This window comes from Vicugna pacos, chromosome 8, assembly GCF_048564905.1.
Source record: "Vicugna pacos chromosome 8, VicPac4, whole genome shotgun sequence".
Taxonomy (NCBI): domain Eukaryota; kingdom Metazoa; phylum Chordata; class Mammalia; order Artiodactyla; family Camelidae; genus Vicugna; species Vicugna pacos.
The window spans coordinates 47833529-47857441 of NC_132994.1; the positions used below are offsets into that span (position 1 = coordinate 47833529).

Sequence of the window (23913 nt, forward strand, 5' to 3'; positions counted from 1 at the left end):
TTAGAAGTCCAAATTCCTTAAAAAATGGAGCAGTTTAGGAAGGACCAGTCTTTTTTTTTTTTTTAATATGGAATAACTGATTTTGTTTTTCTTCATTCTTTGCTGTACTAGAAGAATGAAGTGCACTATTTCTTTTATCAGTTAGGAGGAAAAGGAGAAAATGAACTAGTTTGTATCAGGTACGAAGCTAAAAATTAGAGCTGTGGATTAAATGGGGCACCAAAACTATTATCAAAGAAGGGACGAAGTAACAAAAAAATTTACCTTTTGGAAAAACAAAAAATAAATGACTAAAGGGAGGAAAGATAAGGAATGGTAGGTGGGGTCCCCAAGAACATAGTAACAATCCTTAGGAAGTTAGAAAAGCAGAGAGGGGTCCACAATTACGTAATCACCTGATGGTGGAAGGATAGGTCAAGTCACATGAAAACTGAGCTCTGACCACGGAAAGTGTGGTGTGACAGGAAACCTAATAAGTTAGTATTGAGAAAGTCCATTTTCCATCTGTAACAGAGTGATTAAGAAGTGAACTGAACAACTTGTTAACCCTGAGCTAAGACACTTGATAATGATTTACCTTTTATATCTGACCCTCTCTGCTCTTCCAACCTGATATTACCACTTTGTGCTACAGTCATTTTAAACTGCTCCTAGATCTTGATAGAGTTATGCCTTCACACTACCACCAACAGGAGATGCTCCTGAAGGAGAATAAAATGGCCACATTTAGGCTAACAGATTGCTTATTCTTATGCTTGCCTTTAAAACAGTCAACCAACCTGATTGACAAGTTGCTACTTACAGTTCCAGGACCGTTGTTAGAATAAAGCTATCAATTTTACTGTTTCTGTTTTATTCCAGTAATCAAAAGTAATAATCATACTTGGTTTCTGAGTTGTTCTCCAGGGAGAAGGTCACAGAACTGTAACCTTACAAAATAGCTTGAATTACCAAGGAGACCACGCCTTGGGCACTTATGAGATAAAGAGATTGAAAAAGTGACAACGGATAGCCTCTATAGAATTGGTCACCTGGAGGCATCATGAGCCACTCTAAGTCTTATGACGAGAAAATGATTCTGTTCATTGTTACTGATTTATTGTTTGAGCTATGGCTATATAATCACTCACCCCATCCCCAAGGTGGATTCACAGTTTTGAAGGCTCTAGCCTGCTGTGAGCCCCCTTTGCCTGGCAAAGGAATAAAACTGTCTCTTTTCTTCTAAGCTCTAAGACCTTGTCTCTGAGTTTCAATTTGGCTCATCAGGGATGGGGGCCATTCTTTGGGCAACACTCCTTCTGGCTAAATCACCCTAAACATTACTCTACATCTTATTACTTCTACTTGTCTAAATGTACATATTTCAACCTGAACATTAAATATCCTTTTCTGAGCTCATCCTCACACTTTAATAGGCGATCTTAATAAGTTGTCTTCAAAATCCCTGTACTCGCCACCTAACAGGACTCTTCTCTCCAGTTTCCATACTCTAACTGTCTGTTTTCCTGTGTCTAATCCATTAGACAGAGAGTCTCCTGAGCATAGATACTGTATTTCATTCACTAAATGTGTCTCCAGTGCTTACCAAAGTAAATGGCACACAATTAAGGCATTAAAATAAATGTAAAAAATTAAAATAATTATATTCAACATTTAAAAATAATTATAGATATAAATAATTTAAATGCACTGTACATACAATGTACAATTAGAGTAACATTTAAAGAAATGCAAACCAACAGATTTTTAAGTCTTTCTCCTCAATCTTTTATTGCAATTATATAGTTCTAGTTTTTCTCTATGTAGCAGTAATATGCTCTGGTTTTTCTTGGCTTATTAAGAATGTGTCCATTATTCTGAGCTCCTTAACCTGTTCATCTTTATTAGTTTTTTTCCTTTTATAGGTCTTAATGAAGAAACGGCTTCTTATCCTCTCTGTATCTGTGTTATCACTTACTTCAAGGGAAATTCCAAAATTACTAGTTCTAGTCTAGTCTTAGTTTTAGTTTCTGAAGTTTATTTCAGCTAAATCTGAATTGTTATTAAAGATCTTTCTGCTGATGCCAGGAATGGCCTTAGACCCTCTCTAAAATTCTAACGTCTCAATTCAAGGAGAGCTCTGGCTTTTTCTCACTTACTGGATCAGGAAAGAAAAATCCTGAGCATTATACACCCACATTTGTAAGAATAACATGCTAGAAGGAAATGTCTTTTCTCACGTGATTACTTCTTTGACCTTTGCTATCTTCCAGAGATACAGATGAAAACCGTGTAACTGCCACAGACCAGACTTAGTGTTAAAGGCTGGCATCTATCAAAGACTGAACTTCCCTTAAAAGATGACATCCAAGGACAATCAAACAGATTTCTAAAAAAACAATATGAGATCACTTCCAGTTGCTTTCCTTAATAAATCCATATGCATGACTAATTCTACTGAGAGCCATTTAATACATACACAATAAGAAATCTGTGAGTATAGATAGGAATTTAAAAAGTGAGCATGGAGAGAGAAGAGGTTAAGGATTGAGCTCTAAGGTATTTGAACATGCAGAGGTAAGGAAGGCCAGAGCAAGAACCTACAAAAGTTCAAAAGAAAATTCAACCACTGCAGCATAAGGAAACCAGGAAGGCATGATGTTCCAGAAGACAAAGGTTTTCTAAAAGCAAGGGGTGTTCAACTGCATTCACCACTTAGTATGTAAATAAAATGAGGACTGAGGACTGACCATAAAATTTGGCAACCCAAGTGTCACTTGTAACCATGACCATTGCATACCTCTCTGCCTCAGTCACCTCCCCTGTAAAAAATAATAGCACCCATTTCATAAAGCACCCATTTCATGAAGGATTAAATAAGATAATAATACATGGAAGCACCTAGCATAATGCCAGCAACAGAGGAAAAGCTCAGTAATGGGCAGGAGGTTTTTTAATTACTGATCCCAGTCTCTATCATAGACCTTAAGAAATTTTATTGAATACAGGATACCTGACAACTCTGTGAGAGACAATTTGGCTGGGAAGAATCTAGGATGAATGGAAAGAACAAAAATGATTACAGCTCAGGGGAGAAACTGGAACCAGAGACAATGAGGAGAAAAATAGCTTAGGTAGGGCAAATCCTATTCTTGGATAACAATTGAAGGAACACCCTTCACATAACTTTATGTTTTGTCTTATCTCACAACTGATAATTGTGCAGTTTTTAATTAAAAAAACAATAGCAAACATCTATTAAGGACAAACGGTATGTAAAGTTTAGTGATCTAAATAAGCATAATGTCATCAGTTAAAATTTCATTCTTTCTCATACTAGGATAACGAATATTTCTTGCTTTTTATACATTGCCTAACTCCATAATTTTACAATCAGCCCTTTTTAATTTTGCGTCTGTATAAATGGTAATAGACTTCTTATACAGTTCTTGTGGTCTCTGATACATAAAATTATTCTGTTTGGCTAAATTTTTAGTCAACGGCCATCTGATTTTATAAGAGTTCCTTAATTTTCTCTCATCTGATTTAAAACTAGCTATGTAATTGGTTCATGGTAAAAGTCTTAAATAATGGCATATCTTATAAAATAGCTAAAAGCAATTTGTTTTATTAGAAGTGTTTTTCAGCATGATCATCATGATCATGACATATGATCATACTGAAGTTAGAGTCTGGATGAAGTGTAATGAAAAAGAGCTTAATGCTGTAAAAGCCTGGCTGAAAGTTTGTCCTTAAATAAAGCATTTATATGAATCATTTCTTTCTCTATGAATTTCTTGAAAAAATACTAATTTTTTGGAAGCCTAAAGAGTCATTCTTTCAGAGCCATCTTATGCTCATCTTCTATCTTAACATTTACACAGGAAATTTGGTTTGCAAAGCAAAGCATATGTTCTCACTTATGTAGGTCTGACATCACAGATTAAAAGTAACGGTTGACTTGCAAGAAACTGGGGAGTTGTAGCAAAACGTATTTGCTCAAATATATAGCTTATGTCTTATCAATTTATTTCTAGGCAGGGTTTTTATTCTGAAATAAATTCAGAACTGATAAATATAGTAATGGAAATCTCACATAAATCAGTTTAGGAAATGGCAAAGCCAGCTGGAACTTACCTTCTCTAGATTTCTCCAACCACTCCTTGGATTTTTAAAATTGAAAAAAAAAAAAAAAAACCCCTGAAGGTACTGAGCTCAAAAAAACATAAGTTAAATACCTAGTGAGCCCATACTCAGCTCAATGATTCTGGGCACTGAAATTGCAATAGGGAATTATAAGAAGTTGGCAATTCAAATGCCCTCCTTCAGACATACTATGCATTAACCACTCTAAACTGTTGATTCTTCTGTTTTAGTTGCTTATTTCTAAATGGGATTTCCAGGTTATGGCCATTTGAGAAAATTAAAAACCATTCTAACCTTTGTAAAATCCAGAAATCGAATGTGAAATAATTTACTCTAAATTTTATTCAATTTTTTTTTTTGCAAATCCACTGGGAAAATAAATATTTTTTTAATTTACTTTTTTGGGGGGGCAGTTAAAAGCAATATTGATACTGAAAATAAAATAATCACATATTTGGTGATATTTCAGTTCTTGACTCCACAGATGGGAGAGAGAAGCAAGGAACAGTATTAACTAATGTTTTTCATCATTCCTTCCTCACTAACCCCAGTGAGAAAATTCTCAGTTGGTTGAAAGCTCAAAAGGGCCAAATTTCCCCACAAACTTTTGATCAACTAATCTTCAACAAAGGAGGCAAGAATATACAATGGAATAAAGATAGTCTCTTCAGCAAATGGTGTTGGGAAAACCGGACAACAGCATGTAAATCAATGAAGCTAGAACACTCCCTTACATCATACACAAAAATCAACTCAAAATGGATCAAGGACTTAAACATAAGACAAGATACAATAAACCTCCTAGAAGAAAATAAAGGCAAAACATTATCTCACATACATCTCAAAAATGTTCTCCTAGAACAGTCTACTCAAGCAATAGAAATAAAAGCAATAAACAAATGGGACCTAATGAAGCTTACAAGCTTCTGCACAGCAAAGGAAACCATAAGTAAAACAAAACGACAATCTATGGAATGGGAGAAAATTTTTGCAAATGAAACCAACAAAGGCTTGATCTCCAGAATATATAAGCAGCTCATACAACTTAATAAGAAAAAAACAAACAACCCAATCCAACAATGGGCAGAAGACCTAAACAAGCAATTCTCCAAGGAAGAAATACAAATGATCAACAGGCACTTGAAAAAATGCTCAGTATCACTAATTGTCACAGAAATGCAAATCAAAGCTACAATGAGGTATCACCTCACACCAGTCAGAATGGCCATCATTCAAAAGTTCACAAATGACAAATGCTGGAGAGGCTGTGGAGAAAAGGGAACCCTCCTACACTGTTGGTGGGAATGCAGTTTGCTGCAGCCACTGTGGAAAACAATATGGAGATGCCTCAAAAGACTAGCAATATACTTACCATATGACCCAGGAATCCTGCTCCTGGGCATACGTCCAGAAGGAACCCTACTTCAAAATGACACCTGCACCTCAATGTTCATAGCAGCACTATTTACAATAGCCAAGACATGGAAACAGCCTAAATGTCCATCAACAGATGACTGGATAAAGAAGAAGTGGTATATTTATACAATGGAATACTATTCAGTCATAAAAACTGACAACATAACGCCATTTGCAGCAACATGGATGCTACTGGAGAATGTCATTCTAAGTGAAGTAAGCCAGAAAGAGAAAGGAAAATACCATATGAGATTGCTCATATGCGGAATCTAAAAAAACAAAACAAAACAAAACATAAATACAAGACAGAAACAGACTCATAGACATAGAATACAAACTTGTGGTTGCCAAGGGGGCAGGGGGTGGGAAGGGACAGACTGGGATTTCAAAATGTAGAATAGATAAACAAGATTATACTGTATAGCACAGATAAATATATACAAGATCTTGTGGCAGCTCACAGCAAAAAAGAAAATGTGACAATGAATATATGTTTGTTCATGTATAATTGAAAAATTGTGCTCTACACTGGAATTTGACACAACATTGTAAAATGACTATTATTCAATAAAAAAAAGTTTAAAATTGTGAACAAGAAAAAAAAGGGCCAAATTCTTGGTTCATTAAAGTATTTCCAAGCAGGAGTGCACTTCAACCATCCCAGAATGAAAACAATGTTCTCTGGACATAAATTCTGTACAGAAAATGAATATTTTATTATTAGTTTGATAACTTGTTCATTATTTTGGCTTGTAATTCCCTTAAAATCAGGCAATGTTTTCTAATGCCTTACTCTAATCAATTATTTTTCATTCAAAACTCACTTAAACCATTCTTCAACTTTTCAGCTAGAAGTACTAATGTAGTACATGTCACAACTAGAGTAAAATTTGAAAAGTTCTGGTTACTCTCCCACTTCCAGAAGCACAAAAGAATTATAAATACGCTGCACTGGACACAGATTTCTAACTGTGAGGTTTCAGCTGGAACTCAAGTTTGGCTTATTTTCAACTCAGCACTTCCTTTATTCATCCTTTACCCTTTTCTCCCATCTTTTTCACTTCCTCCTACTATAGTCAACTATTAACAGGCAAATGTCATTTACCAGACTACAAACCTCAAGCAACTCAAAAACCACAGTGTGGGTTAATCTGAACGTATCTTGCCCTAAGAATATCTCAAATATCTGCTAAAAAATATGCTAAAATTGCATTTCATAGCTTAAATTTGTCAACTTTTTAAAGGAAGATCATAGGTTCCCTTTATTTTTCTCATTTTCAGGTTTAAAACTCCAATTTTTAAAGTATGTCTGTATTCTGCATTCTTTGCCTTTGGTCTTTGAAAACAGCTGAAACATTAATTTTCCTTATTCACATGGCAACAGACTTACTTACAGCTTCTGTGTTAGACCAAGAAGACATACCAAGAATGGGCAAGCATCAATCTCCAAGGATGCAGAGTTGATTACAAATCCAAATATTCTTAATGTCTTTACAATGTATAAGGTTAACAAAAACAAATCACACCGTTTGTGACTACATCCTATAGACAACAAATGAGTGGATGTAATATTATTCTCTAATGATCTAGATTTAACCTAGGAGTGTGGATTTCTTTAACACTTTTCAGCCATTCTGTTATGCTAGATTAGAAATGAGTCTTAGCACCCAGCAGCAGCTGTTGAAGTGTTCTCTTTCTGCACCTCCCAGAAACTATTGCTTTCCTTCTGCCTTTTTCAGCCCTCACTCTAATTCTGGTACAGGGTTTGTTTTCTGCTCAATTCACAGTACCTTGCCATTACTGCCTCCCTTGCTCTTTGCCTTAATGTCTCCTATGGGTGTTCTTGTCCGACAGAAATCTAGAAATTCCGGCAGCAAAGTGGACACTTGGGCATTAAATGGCCAAACAGAGTTAGTGAAATGCAAGATTTCTGGTCCCAGTTGCAGTCTCCAAAGGAGTGGAATATCTCATCTTTCAACCAAAGGTTTGTTTTTCTATCTGGTTATAGGCTTTTTCATCAGAATACAGAAGTTACATTTCTCCTATGTGGCACTCAGAAGTCATAGCCATATATATCCACGACAGGCAAAAACCCCAGTGAGTATATGCTCTTTCAGACTATCTGAAACTACTTCTGACATAGAAACTAACCACTGGGGAAGGAGAGTTTACCCGACAGCATTCTTATTCAGAACAGAATTTCAGGCCCAGTCTCATTTATTTAGTCACTTTATAATAGACTGTTTTCATCTGATTAAGAATCAGAATGCACAAATCTTAGAGATACTATTTCTACATTGTCATAAGCCTAAAAGGAATTTTGAGGGGTCACTGGGTACATTCTCATTCCCTTTTTTAGATCTCATACATTATTCTCCCAAATGGTTAAAACAACAAAAAACCCTTCAATGTAAAACTTCATGAGCTTTGAGAGATGTGGTCATCTGTGCTGAAATCTATCCCCTAACTCACCTGCCCCTGCTTATATCTAAACCCCAATTCTGAAATTTATGCTATAATTGATTTTTCCTTCTTATTTATGTATTAGAGAACAGCTGACAATCTTACCTTGGAAAACAATGCTATTTATCCTGGTTCCTATAACCTGTCCTTAGGCAGTCTTCATTTCTAAACTTCTCAGGTGAATATGTAGAGTTCATAACTGACAATAGATACCTACTATGGGTGAATTTGGCTAATACTGAGTATATTTAGTTTCTTATTATTAGACAGCTCGTACAACTATCCTGTTATTTAACAGTGCAAAAAATGATCTAGGAAAGTTACTGACACTGAGAAGGCAAAAGCAAACATATAATGAAGCATCTGATACTCTTCTCAATATATGTAATAAGATATTTTAATGAGTTAAGTGAATTTGAATATTTAAACTCTGAATAACCCTGATGTGGGGCCAACTGATGTCCTTCAAAGTCCAAGGACCCCCAATCCTGGGCTCTCAGATATTTGCCTGTGATCTCTCAACAGATAAAGTACATACTTTACTGGCCATGTTCGCCCTAAGAAACTAATAGCCTTAGGTAATGCCTAATCTCACAATAGCTCATGATGGCTTGTTTCAGCCCACCTTACCAGAGTCATAAACCCCACCGCCCTTTACAGACCCTAAACTTCTTACCTCACTTACAACCAATCAGAGACTTGTGCACAAGCCAATCAAGCACCTTGGGACCCTACCTTATAAAAGACCGCAACAACTGACCCTCGGTGTTCACACAGGCACCCCTCTTCTGTGTGGCCCACTGCTGTCTACGGCAGTGTAACCTAATAAACGCCTTTTTTATTCTCACCCTTTGTCTTTGGTAAATTCTTTTACTGCCCTCAACATCGGCCCCACCTTGTCCCTCAACACCTGACAAATTGTTCTCTGAAATTAAAGCAATATTCCACATACAATCCAAAATCCTAGAGGCTTGTTTTCAATGGCTGCTTCCTGCCTGCAGAGTATAAGAAAAAATGTTCTATCCAATCACTTCAAAAGCATACCCAGAGACAAGAGCTTTAATGTAGATATCAGAAGACATAAAAAATATATGAAAGGATGACATTGTGATAATAAGAAATGGTTGGTTGCAAGACTTTTTGAATTCATTATGCAGAAACTGACAGAGCTTCCCCTTAAATTCCAAAATCAGTCTACTAAGTGGAGTTCTATCTTCATGCTGAGAAAAATCGCTGAAAATGAGGAGTTCAGTAGGTCTGAACACAGGCAAATTATAGCACCCTCTGACATGTTAAAGTGATTTCAGGGAAAATATAGTTCTTTATCTACCACACCAGAAATGATAAAACTAATCATAAACAAAGAATCATAGACGCTTCTAAACTGACTGATAAACTTCCAACCAAGCAAGAATCTCCTAACAACATCACTGACCTAGGGTTTCCTAGCCTCTGCTGAACCCTTTTCACGGACAAGAAACCTGTTCCAACATATTAGACCAAAATTGTCATCTTTTTCACTCTTAACCAATGTTGTAATAGAAAATAAGAATGCACTCTTTGCCACAAAATGGCTCTTTAAATGTTTAAAATAATTAATACCATCTAGTGCCAAGTCACTCAAGTTTAGACTATCACTTTCCTCAATCACTCACAGAAGAAAATGGCCCAGCCTGTTAACCCCTTAACAAGCAACTGTTAACATTTTAACAAAGTTTAGTTACCATTCTTTTTTTTTTTAACATTTTTTATTGATTTATAATCATTTTACAATGTTGTGTCAATTTTACTTACCATTCTTTAGAAGAGGGACACAAGAATTCCATGTGGGGTCTGACTGGTAAATAAGCAGCTAGGAATTATTAAGTTCATCTGGAATTCTATTTACATATGAATTTAGTCAAAAATTGCATTCGTTTTATTTTAGTCTGGTCAACCCATTCTGCTTTTATTTATGTCTTATGGTCTTTAAATTTTTTGGACATTCAGAAATTGGGTGTTTACTTTATTTATTTATTTATTTATTTATTTATTTATTTATTTTTTAGTCAGTTTAAAATGTGTCAATTTCTGGTGTACAGCACAGTTTTTCAGTCATACATTAACATACATACATTCATTTTCATATTTTTTTCACTGTGAGCTACTACAAGATCTTGACTATATTTCCCTGTGCTGTTTTAGTAGCTGGAGGTAATAGAGAAAATATATGTATTGGTCTCTTCTCTTGGTTCCTGGCACAGAGTTCCTGAAGTCTTTGTAAATTCCTAAGTGATGAGCATTAGGGGTATCTTTTGTTCTAATATTTGGTCTTTGACCCCAGTTTCTGACTGAGTTCCTAAATCCTTTAGAATTTCCTGGATGATTGGAGTGTCTTTCGTTCTAATGAGGCGACTTTGGGTGAGCTTGTGGATGGCTCTCTGGATGGGGGCTGGTCGCTAGAAACGCCAAACCATAATTAGAAGCTTGGATTTAGCCCCAACCCCTATCCTCTAGAGAGGGGAGAGGGACTGAAAAAGGAGTTAATAATTGATCATGCGTAAGTGAGGAGGCCTCCATAAAAATCCCAAAAGTACAGAGTTCAGAGAATTGGGAGGTTGGTGAACACATCCATGTACCCAGGAGGATGCTGCACCCCAACTCTATGGGACCGAAGTTCCTGAGCTCTCAGGATCCTCCCAGACCTCGCCCTATGTATGGTATCTCTTCATCTGACTGTTCATCTGTGTTCTTTATCATATCCTTTAATAACTGGTAAATGTAAGTAAGTGTTTCCCTGAGTTCTGTGAGCCACTCTAGCAAATTAATTGAACCCAAGAATGGGGTCATGGGAACCTCTGATTTGCAGCCAAGTCAGACAGAAATTGTAGGTAACCCAGGGACCTACTACGAAATCAGCATCATAGGCGGGGAGCCCTTAACCCGTGGGAGCTGACGCTATCTCCAGGTAGATAGTGTCAGAATTGGGTTTAGTTGTGGACACCCAAGCGCTGTCAAAGAATTGCTTGCTGAGGGAACATTTACACACATCTGGTGTCAGAGGTGTTGTGAGTGTGGTAGTAGTGTGAGAGTAAAGGAGAAACAGGGGGAAGACTGGAGGTTTTTCCAAGCAGTAACCTACACATAACTTTGTTTTGTGAGTTTCACTCCTAATAAAACACTTAGATTGTTTTCACCTGAAATTCTGTCAAAGGGCATTTAAAAAATTTGTAAGCATTTTTTTTTCTATGAATGCCTTCTTAGTACTATCGGATTTTTGATCTCTTCCTCTCTGACTATAACAGACACTATGGCCGTGTTCTAGATCCTGCTTCTAATTGTCCCTGAAGCTTAGCTATACCCTTGGGATTGCCAAGGGTACATGAGCTAATAAATTCATTGAAAGGAAAAAGAAAAAAAAAAGCCACTTTTCCAACAAAACAAGTGCTAACATAAATACAGATTTTTCTATCTCAAGTTTTATTTATTCTTTCCTCCCAATTTTATGATAATAAATATGAATTTATTATCTTGGAGCTCTACAAGTCAGAAATCCAACATGAGTCTCATTGGCTAAAATCAAAGTGTTGCCAGAGCTGTGGTCCTTTCTGGAGGTTCTAGGGAAGACAGTTTCCTTGTTTTTCCAGCTTCTACAGACCATTTGCTTTCCTTGGCTCAATGATCCCTTCCTCCATCTTTAAAGGCAGCAACCCTGCATCTCTCTAACATTCTCCTGCAGTCACATCTCTTTGACCCCGACCTCAACTGAGGAAGGAGGGTCTTTTAAGGACTCTTGTGATTAACTTGTATCTACCTGGATAATCTCAAGGTCCTTAATTTCAAGCACATGTTGAAAGTCTCTTTTGCCATCCCATATAATATATTCATAGTTCTGGAGGTTTAAGCATAGATAATTTGGGTGGTGGTGAAAGAATGGGGGTAGTGGGCTGAGACATTATTCTGCCTCCCACTGAAAATGAGAACAGCATTCCATCTCCCACAGCATTCAATTCAGTAATAAAAATATATTAAACAGGAGAAGCCAGACACTCTCCACATTAATAGCAGCCTGTTAATCAACATTATTTGGAAACAGTTGTTTAATTCAAAACGATTTCTTCAGAATTGTTTTTCTAGAAAGGAAATTTCTGCTGGTTTTATGTTTTCCTGAGAATGAAGATCTTTACTGGATTTCCCCAGCATACAATCAGAATGCAATCTTTGAAAAGCAGAATTTCCATACTCACATCCTTGAAGCCCGAGGCTGCTACCATTCTTGAGTACAGAGAGTAAACACAGCATCTCTCTTTGTTTTACTAATTGCTTTGTTTCCCCAAGCTGCTGGCACAACATCTGCCCGGCCAGAATGCACTCTTTCCACACACCATAGAACCACTGCTGCCCAGATAAACGACCCGTGCTCCGTGGTGTAGGGCAAGTGCTCTCCAGGCACTCAGCAGGCTATTTTCAAGAGGCAAAGATTTCAAGCAGATATGAAGCTGTAGCCCCTCCCCTCCCCAAATCTTTAGAGTGGTTATGGAGTTGTTGATTGTTTAATGATCTCATACTGTCTGCAATTTTATTGATTTTGTTTTTCAATAGAACCGTTAAAGATGACAATTCTCAAATAGGCAGCACTTGGGCAGACGCGCGTATTCTCACACACCCAGCTCTGCCAAGTTATTTTTATATCCGTCTGCACATGAAACAAAATGAAGACATGTGTTATAGATGCATGCTACTGGTAACCCCCCACAAGAAAGGAGTTTATTGTGCATTCATTTCCTGGATGAAGTATTAAAACAACTCCACCTAGAAATAAATGAACAGTCCTTCCAAAATAAAAAGAGATTTTGCTTCTGAGGCAGCTTATAAATCATTCCTAATTACCAAAACCCACTGAAACAGCAATAATCAAATGTCATCCCTGCTATTTCTAATTTCATATAAACTTCTTGTCAGTTACTGGTTAAGCATCAAAATACAAAATGCTGTAACAGCTTATGCTCTGTTGATGTTCAATCATCTACTGTGCATCAGAAAGGCTCATTTCAAATATGGCATGAAAGGAAGAAAAGTAAGCAAAAACCAAACTCAGAAGAGACTTGAAATAAACTGCCTCCAGAAAAACACTTAAGAGGAAAAATTGCAAAATCATAGCCTTACCTTGGGAGACTTGGGCAGAGCCACTGTCCTTTCCTCTGCTAAGTTTAGCAGGGTTAACTTTGTTTCCTCCACTGAGGGACGTTTGGGAGGTCGAGGTGGGGGGTGCAAGAAAGAGCTTTCATATCTCCGCATCATGTAATACTGTTCTTCAGTGATCTCTTCGACCAGAGTCCTGACTAGAAATGATCCTGGCTCCCTAGACAAATTACTAACTAACTGAACAGTCATATTCAAGCGGCCAACAGGAATTTCCCAGCACTCCCTGGGGTTGGCAAAGTCACTTATGAGGAGATACGAGTCTGTGATAGCTTCCTCTAACTGTAGTCCTGGTATAGCAGCCAAAATGTCTTCTTCAATGGAAAGATCTCTCACAGATACCTTCACGTTGAAGGGCAAGCGGAACTGTGAACAGAGCTCAGAAATCTGGTACTGTTTCTTATCATGAATCACCTCTACAAAACCTCCTTCCATGTACAAAGGGAGCAGGGCTGCCTCATAGGATTTTGTGAGGATTTTTTCACAGGTCAGAACATTTACCACTTTTTTGATTCCTTCACAGAGGACTTCAGTTGTCTGTGAGTGATGCACTAGAAACTGGTCCCCGACAGATACAGATGACAGCTCATCAAGGGGGGGATGAAAAGCTTTGGTGGCTACCACGTGGAGAGGCTCCTTTTCACTCTTTGCTATCTCGAGGTCATAGGCTGTTGGGAACTCCCGAGGTCGCCTCTTGAATTTGCCTTTGTAGCTAGTGGGGATCAAGAAGTGTCTTTTAGGAAAATTGCTTCTAATTTCTGAAGTTAAGATCCTCGATGCCTGATACTTTTTGTGGATCACAATGGTTTTCCCAGGCTGTAAAATGCTTCTGGGTAGCTGGTTTCCTTGAGGAACTTCTATGACTTCAGCCACTATGGGGAACTCCTTACTGGTCATTTCAAAAAGATCTTGTGTTGTTAACAGCTCAAGAAACCAGTTGGCATCACAACTGTCCGTAATGTCTTTAACTTCAACATCTAAACTGGGGAGGATACGGACTATATCTTTTCTGTCTGGAAAAGGAAAAAAAGACTATGACATTTCTGTGCATCAAAATATTGCTCTAAAGTAATATTAGAATCTCTCCAGGTACCAGAGATAAATTTCATTAAAAAAAACTCAGATGTTCATGATATAACATTTCTTATGTATGATTTTCCTTTTTTAAATTTAAAAATGAAATAGATCATAAACAAAACCAACACCCATATATCCGCTTCTGCTTAGCTTCAGAGATAGACATAAACCAGTACCTTGGAGTTCTACAAACCTCACCAAAATCACATCCTCCTTACTGCAACCTAAGGGTTGCATTGTCCTGATTTCAATGTTAACCATTTCCTTGTTTTCCTTCATAGTTTTACCACACATAACATACACGAATATATATGCCTTTAAACACATATATATGTGTTTAAAGGTATATATATGTGTGTGCTTTTTTCCCAGAAAATTTATTACATGGTTTTGAGTCATGCTTTTGAAGTCCTGACACTGTATGTAAAATTATCTTAGAAGAAAGTTTTGGTACTTCAAATAAGACCCTTTCTGTGTAAGGCCCACAATATACATCCTGCACACAAAATTCTATCCTGTGGGGTACAACTGTATTGCAATATCAGGGGACATAAAGTACTCAGGATTAATATATGGAAGTGGATAGATACCAAAATGCAGTCTTTTTCCAATGTGAAAACTATTTCTCTGTTGGTGCTACATCAATACCTTGATAGAAAAGGAATGGCACAGGATGGGTTACAGTTAAAGGAGCCACTCAGGAGCCCTGGTGTGCTGGTGGGGTGCTTACCGATGTATTCTTTGGCGAATGTGTCACTGGAGACTAATGAATCTCTGTATTTTTTCCAAGAGCCACTGTCTCAGAAGTCTTTCTTGGAGACTACAGAGATACTTAAAATACTATCCTGAAACCATCCACTTTTTATACACTGACCTACATAATAAATGTCCCACCTTATAAATGGTCTTACATTAAAAAAAATAAAGTTATATGTTAATATTAACAGGATTTTATAATAGTTTATATTTTCTTGACAGTTTTCTAAACCTAATATTGGTTGTATAGCCTTTTCATGATCCACAATTGCTTCCCAGTATATCTAGACGCCCTTCTGTCGATACTCTTTTTCCTCCATATGCTTTTAAAAATTAATAATTTAATTTAGAAGACCAAATTTTTTCTTATAAAATAATATCTATATTATTAATTTTTCTATTATTAACTGTTTATGCAGCATCTGGAGACTATAATTCATGTCTTATTATTTGTACATGTGGTGTATCAGAGTTCCTAAAAATATAGCACCAAATAGCATTATTTTATTTTCTTGAACATAAAAAAAAAGAAAAAGAAAAAAGAAAAAAACAATGGTTGTCCAAAAGCTGATGGTCCGTAAAAATTGTAAAGATTCTCCATTTTAAAAAGGGTTGGAGGAAAGAAAGGGGCTAAAAATTATTTATCAGTTCATTTTATGAAGTTAGGAAACCCTAACTTTTGAAATCATTGCCACAGGCTTCCCTGAAACTCAAGATAATTTTAGAAACTCTAAAATCTCACTTGTTTGGATCAAAATAAACTAGGTTTAAGAACTGTAGAGCTAGAACTAGACAGGTTCATAGATTCATTTTTCAAATGGAGGGAATAGCTCGACATTGGTAGAATAGATGGCATTAAAGACTTTCTGAGGGCTCTAAATTGATTCATCATAACAAAGGGACTGTAATGCAAGCGAGAACCCAATCTATATTTGGGCACTGGGTACAGTGGGAAAGGAATTGTTTTAATACCCCAGGAGGACTTTATTGCCAGAAAAAGCCTCTGGGACAGGCTACCTAACTACTGTTAAATTTTTATGTGTCTAGTTTCTGACCTATTTTAAATACTTCTGTACCAAATCCACTGAAGATATGCCAGTATATCTCATTTTACTTGATGTATCAGAGGCATTTGACAGAGTAGGTACAACTCTTTCCCCTTTACTACATTTTCCTCACTTATTTCCTTATCTTACTTATAGTTCAACTTTTTTTTTGCTAGTATCTTCTCTACACACACCACCCACTCTCCACCCACCACACACCTTTTAATGTGTCTTGATTCTGTTCCTTTCTCTGTCTACACTCACACCCACATGATCTTACAGTCTTATATGTTTAAGAACCATCTGTATGCTGATGATTCCCTGAAGTGTATCTCCAGCCAAAGAAGTCTCCTGTATGCCAAATATCTACTTAAGATTTCCACTTGGATGTCTAATAGATATCTCAAAATAAGCGTGCTTAAACTGAAATTCTACTCTTTCCAACCAAAACCTAATCTATCTATTTTTCCATCTCAGTTATTGGGGACTCCATTCTCCTTGTTAAATCCAGAAATCTCAGAGACATTCTTAGCTTCTCTCTCGCTTTCCTAACAATCAACATCCATTACATTAAAACTACTCTGATCTCAGCCACGTTATTTATTGCCTGGTTTATTGCGATGGCTTCCTAACCAGTATCCTGCCACATAGTCTTTTTAAACGTGAAACTGATAATGTCTTTCTTCTGTTCATAGCCCCACGGTGGCAGTCCTTTTCACTCAGAATAAAAGTCAAAGTCCTTACCAAGGTCCTAGGAACCATTTGGATCTCATGTGCCACTGGGTTGCTTCACTCTAACTTACTGCTGCCTCCCTTGTTGTTAATCAGGTCTTTGCATGGTCTGTTTCCTCTGCCTGCCACATCCTTCAGCCAGATATGTTTACAATCAACACTCCCACTAATTCTCCTTCTTCTTCAACTCTACTTAAATATTAACTTCTCGATGAGACTTACTGAAAATGTTGTTTCCAAAAACTGAATGTTTGTGTTCCCCCAAAATTCGTTTTTTGAAATCTAACCCCCAATGTGATGGTATTTGGAGGTGGGACCTTTGGGTGGTGATTAGGTCACGAGATTAGTGCTCTTATAAAAGAGACCCCAGAGGACTCCCTTGTCCTTCTGCCATGTGAGGACCCAGTGAACAGGCGGCAGGCTGCCTGTGAACTGGGAAGTAGACCTTTACCAGATACCAAATCTGCCAGCATCTTACTATTGTACTTCCCAGCCTCCAAACCTATAAGAAATAAATTTCTGTTGTTTATAAGCCATCCAGTCTACGGGATTTTATTTTAGCCACCAGATGGACTAAGACAGTGCTCAATTTAAAACTGCAATTATCTCTGTCCTTTGCCCTTCTCTACTTCCCTATGTTCCATGTTGCCCTTTACCTTCAATCATTCCATACAATTTGCTTATATTTATTATGACCACTGTTTATTGTTTGTTTGCCCAAAATGGAATATGTTCCATATGGAGCACAAGCTACACAGGGATAGGAGTCTTTCTTTGGTTCAACAACACAACCCAGTGTCTAGCATGGTGTCTAGCACACAGTAGGTACTCAATAATTAAATAAACTGAATGAGTGAAAAACAAATGAAGGAATAATGTCCTTGACTGAGCTTCAAAGGTTATGATCTCATAAACAAGCAGAGTTCCTAGTAAAATTTCATTTTCTACTGCTAAAACTCTTATTGTACATCATAGAAGGTAGTGTGTATTTCATTTAAAACATGCCATTTCAGGTTGTAGTTTATCTTATTCAATACAATTTTTTTGTATTGTTTAATTTCTACAAAATAATAATCTTGACATTTTAGGGTATGAAAATAATCATGATGCATATACCTGAAGAGAAGATTCAGTACAGGGTAATAGCACATGTAGTGAAAATCCTTCTTGGATCCATCAGAGAATTGAGGTTACAGGACAAACTGTCACCCTCAAAACTGGAGAAATGGGGGAATATAGAGATTTATAGCTTTGGGGAAGCAGAAACCACTGCTGGAGCCAAAACAGGTAAGAACACTTTAAGAGTAACTAATTGCTGGAGACTAAGCATGGACAAGCTTGAGAGATAAAACTTATGGAGGACCAGGCTTAGGGGGATCCCCTACGCTTTCCTGAGCTCACTTCCAGGAACCCCACCAGCTTCTCAGGATGAAGATCTGAGAAAAATCCCCTCATGCTTTGGGCAGGGTGAGGGGAAAACTAACCATTTTGAAATACGCCCAGATCACACCAAGTTTGTCTTAAAAAAAGGCCTGCCCTCAAGGAAAACAATTTTACCACAGCCTGAACAACTTGGGTCTTACCAGAGTCTAACTAATGTGGGGGAAAGGAATTACCCAACTCCAGCTACCTCTAGACTTCCATATGGGGAAGGGGAATACCCAACTCAAGCCTCCTCTATCCTTCTTCACGAGGGAAGGGAAATACATAGCTCCTGACCATGACAGCCATTCTGTCTCACCAAGGGGATGTGGGCAATAAAGCTGAGAAGCAGGGTCAGTAAAAGACTGAGACCTAATTACAGGATTACAGAATGCTTCCCCTCCCCTAAACATCACCACCCATATCAAGAAGATTTCTAAATAATACCAGGAAATTACAGTAGAAAGAATGGCATTTACAACCCCTATTTTAAAAGGTCTCTAGGGAAAGACGATAGGGGAAACAATAAACAAGGACACTACATAAAATTTTAGCTTCTGACACCTACAGGTACAGCAAACAGTGAACTAACTCCCAGCCAGATAAACCTAAAACCTCATAACAACGGCACATTTACCTGTTTATTTGGCCTAATACATCATGCCTAGCTTTCAACAAAAAACTGCAAGGTGTGTTAAAAGGCAAACAGCACAGTCTGAAAAGACAAAGGAAGCATCAAAACCAGACTCAGATATGGCTGAGATTTTGGAACTGTAACACTGGAAATTTAAAATGATTAACACACTAAGGGCTCTAATGAAGGAAAATGCAAGAAAAGATGGGTAACTTAATCTGCTTAAATATTATCTTCTCTGTGCTAGAAATTAAAGACATGTGGGAAAAGAAATGAAGGATGACTTTCATGGGTTTAGACTGGACATAGCTAGGGAAAGAATCAGTGAGCTTGAAGACTATGTCCATAGAAACTTCCCAAACTGAAAAGCAAAAGAAAAACAGTGAAAAAAAAAAATGGAACAGAGTATCAAAGACCTGTGGGACAATCACAAAAGATGCAATATATCCACTGTGGGAATGCCAGAAGGAACAAAAGAGAGAAAGGAATAGAAGCAATAATAAAGTAATAATGGCTGAGAAGTTTTCAAATTTTGAAGCTTGGAGAACAAGAATCTGGATAAATACCAAAAAACCAACACTAAGGCATGTCACATTCACACCGCAGAAAATCAAAGAAGAGAGAAAACTTGAAGAAGCCAGAAGGAAAAAAAGTCTTACCTACAGAGGAAGAAGGACAAGAATTACATTGGACTCATTTTCAGAAACCATTTTTACGATAAAAGTAAAAAGACAGTAAGAGGCATATTTTAAGTATTGAAAGGAAAAAAAACCCCACCAATCTAGAATTTTGTATGTAGCAAAATTATCCTTTAAATGACAAGAGTGGCAGAATATACTGTTCCAAAATATATTCACTTTGGTTTAAAAGATTCTTTCAAGCTAAAGTTACTTGAAAAACAGCAGATGCAAGAAGGACATTCTAATTTTCCCTTTCTTCCTGAAAACAGGAGATAAAAATGCTCATGTGAGAGTCTGAGGTTTGCAGGTACCAACTACTATATATAAAATAGATAAATAACAAGTTTCTACTGTAAAGCAAAGGGAACTATATTCAATATCTTGTAGTAACCTATAATGAAAAAGAATATGAAAATGAACATATGTATGTATATGTATGACTGAAATATCATGCTGTACACCAGAAATTGACACAACATTGTAAACTGACCATAGTTCAATTAAAAAAAAAATCATGTGAAAGATGTCCTTCCTGTACCAGAAGAAAGGAAACGTTCTTTTACAGGTAGTCAAAGCCAAGGGAATTCTGTACAAACAGACCTTGTTAGAATCTGCATCTTCCTTTAGCATCCCCACATAGTTTAGTTACTTTTCCACAGTTGCTTCAGTTGTTCAACCTAAAATAAAAGCATTCATTCTTCATTGGGGTCTTCATTTTCTTAAAAGAGCTCCTGTGTCAAAATTATATAAATGTGTATGCTTTTCTCTTCTTAATCTATGTAATGTTAGTTTAATTCTCAGGCCTAGCTGAGAAATTGTGAGAGGAGAAAGGTAAAATTTTACCTCCCCTACAAATGTGAAGGAGAAATAAAGACACTCTCAGACAAAGAAAAATTTCAGGCATTTGTCAACAGTAAACCTGCCTTGCAAGGAACATAAAAGAAGTTCTTCAGAGAGAAGAAAATGATATATCAGAAACTCAGATCTACATTGAAAAAGGAAGGGTATTAGAGAAGGAATATAGGAAAAATAAAATGTTTTGTTTTTCTTATTTTTAATTGATATAATAGTGTGTTCAAAATAACAACAGTAACAACATATTGGATGATTATAGCTCATGGGTAATGAAATGAATGACAGTAATGTTATAAGGGACAGGAGGGAGGAATTTGGAATACTTTGTTATGAGGTACCTGCACTCGCCACAAAGTGGTATAGTGTATTTGAAAGAGGACTTAGATTACAAATGAATATTGCACACACTAAGGCAACAACTAAAAAAATTCTAAAAATATTTTAAAGTATAATTGATATACTGAGGAAGACAGAAATGGAATCACATGAAAGGCTCAGTTAAGACCACAGTAGGAAGAAAAAGAGTGGAAGAAATAACACATCTAGTTTGGGGATGGGGATAAAGATAGATATTATGAAAGATGCAGTTACAATAATGTCTTTAAGGATGTAGAAAATTACAAGTCAAGATAGGATAGGAGAGAGAATATCCCAGATGATCAAAGCACTATGATCAACAACAAAGAAAAAGAAAAAAAGTAAGGTACACTCAGGGATTAATACGTAGTCAGCCTTGAGATTTTAATCTAGGGCATTGAGTCTGGACAGGAGAATCACTGAAAAGACTATAAAGACGAATCGACCCCTTGAATGCCAGGCAGAGGAATGCGCAGCTACTTCACGAGAAAAGCAAAATATTTGAGATTAAGAATGACCAAATGAAGTTAGAATTTTGGCAGATTAATTTGATAGCTCAATGGTAAGCGCAGCTGAAATCAGAGCATTTACCTCTCTACTAACTGCCACAAAGCCCATAAATGCCCAGTATACCAACAACTCACTCTGCCTAATTACTTTTGCATCAGCTTCACATTTTATATATTTTGCTCTTATGTCTGTCAGTACATTAAAACAAACCCTCTTTAGTTTTTAGTACTATTCTCTTTAGTCTTGCATGTTTTAAGTTCTCCATAACCAAAAGTTGAGAAAAACCAACTTATATTTGTATAAAGTTACCTAGAATTTGGAAGTGATATCCTGAAGTTTTTAAACTGGAATAGCCTTAATCAACTTTTTATGACATATTTTATTATATCTAAGTAAGTGTCCAAGAAAAAGATACAGAAATCAGTATTTTTTTGCTTTGCTTTTCTTATAAAACAAAAAGTTACATGTTCTTATAAAAATATTTTTAAGAGAGGAGATAAAACATTACAATCTTCTATAAATTGATCTGCTTTAGACTACCATTGCTCACATTCTGGTATATATAATTCCTGTGTGTGTATGTGTCTATGTGTATTACAAATTACTTAAACAATTGTCATCTTATAATTGAAAAATATAATCCTCCCTTCCCCCAACTTAAAAAAAAATGGCTATAGAGAGCAAGGTGAACTAGAAAATTTCCCCAAAAAGCTATCTTGACTTCAAAAGTGAGAAAGAGATAAGAAGACAGCAACTCAGAGCACAAGAGATAGTCCTGGAGGTGTTAATTTCAAACTAATCTGAGTAAAAACAATAGATACTCATAAGACCTTAGTTTAGGCTTCCCAAATTTTCTTTCTGGGAGAACTTGAATTGTTCTTGCTTAGGTATGTTTTCTGGTTATCCAAAGGGAGCTCTTGTGAAAAAATTCCATTCCATTTTCTCTAAAAACCTAACACTGCTCCCCTCTTTCCACTTCTGAGTCATTTCATTAAAAGTTGTCATCTACCTCTTCTTTCAGGGAAAGTCCCTTTACAGCTAGGGCCAATTTTAATCATAATGTGGTGCTTTTCTTCATTTCCCATTGCAACAACTCTTTTAGCTAAGTGTGAATTTGGGGGACCCCACTAGAAATGATCTTTAAAGAGAAAATAGTTAGGCTTGGTTAATGTTGGACAATGCATGTTTCCTTGGGCAGCTAATATTTAATTCTGGAATACTAGTCTCAATTCAGCATTTGAGGACCTATCCTTTGCAACTGGACCTGAATTAGCAGTATAGGATTGGAAATCTACTGAGACAATCTTATTCAAGTCTTGAAGGCAAGATGACTGTTTCCACTTCTCTCTTTGCAGGAAACAGTATAAGGTCACAGAATCTGGAAACGAGGCATGGCTGAGCAGGGGAGAAGCATAGGACTGAAAGCAAAGGAGGTAAGTCTGAACCTGAAGGGGAATGGTGAAACCCACAGCAACTTCCCCACACAGTTACCACAGTTCCAAAAACCCCAGAAGGTATCAAGAAGACTCTTTTCAGATGAAATGGAACAAGTCCTGGAAGAAAGACTCAGAGGAGCTGAATCTGGGGGAATTTTGCAAAGAAAAGCTGACAAAATGAAACCTAAAATTCAGAAACAAAGAACTGGTATATAAATAGTGCCTCAATTGTAAATTAAATCTTAAAATATGTCTCACATGTAAATATGAACAAATGGTAAATAATTATGAGGCATTTGAGGAAGAATGACAGACCAACACTTCAAAAAAAAAAGGGCTCAAAAAAGGCAGACAAAATGCAAAGAACAGTAGAAAACTTTAAGGAATAGTACATTATTTTCAGAGAGATAAGATATTATTGCATCCTTAAAACAAGAACATGGTAACAGTTTTAAATGATATAAGAAATAACTCTTGGAAATTAAAAATATGACAGCTGAAATTAAAAATTCATTAAAACAGTTGGAAATATAGTTAAGGAACTTCCCCTGAAGGTAAACCAAAGACAAAGAGACATAAAATAGAGAAGAAAATAGTCCTAGATCAGTATGGATGCTTCAACACAAGATTAGAAGTTATAGAAAGAGAGAAGAGAAAAAACTGTTGAGAGGAAATTGTCAAAGAATCATTACCCTAGAAATGAAGAACCTGAATTTCCAAACTGAAAATTTCCCTCATGATGAATGAACAGACCTACCACAAAGCACATTACTTTGAAACTTCAGAATACTATGGATAATCTCTCAAAGGCAATATTGGAAGGTAGAAGATAAGGGAGCAAATCTTTCAAAATTCTGAAAAGTAATTTTCAACCTGGAATTCTAGAAGTAGCCAAATTCAATTTTATCTGAGTGTAAAATATTTTTTAAGATGCTAGTCTTCTACTTAACTAATAAATATCCTCTACACCTTTCTCAGGAAATAAGTTGGGATGGGCTCCTCAAAACTGGAAGAAAACCAAGAAAGAATAAGTTATTTGATTCCAGAAATTGCTAGTAAACACAGAAGCAAGTCAAAGTGGAACCCCTTGGATGGTTTTAAATGGAAGTCCCAGGACAGCACTGTTATGGACTAAATGATTGTTTTCTCAATATTCACATGTTGAAACCCTGCTCCCTAATGTGAGGGTATTAGGAAGTGGCATCTTTGGGAAGTGATTAGAA

The 23913-nt window shown here is 36.6% G+C and overlaps 1 protein-coding gene across 5 annotated transcripts in view; it reads right to left on the minus strand.

Moving 5' to 3' along the window:
* THEMIS (thymocyte selection associated) overlaps positions 1 to 23913 on the minus strand; it is a 189255-nt gene that overhangs the window by 63302 nt on the left and 102040 nt on the right. For all 5 annotated transcript variants that reach the window (XM_072965848.1, XM_072965847.1, XM_015235764.3 and 2 more), the window contains one exon: positions 13150 to 14198. In XM_072965848.1, the coding sequence (XP_072821949.1) occupies positions 13150 to 14198 (1049 nt within the window). The remainder of the gene's footprint in view (positions 1 to 13149; positions 14199 to 23913) is intronic.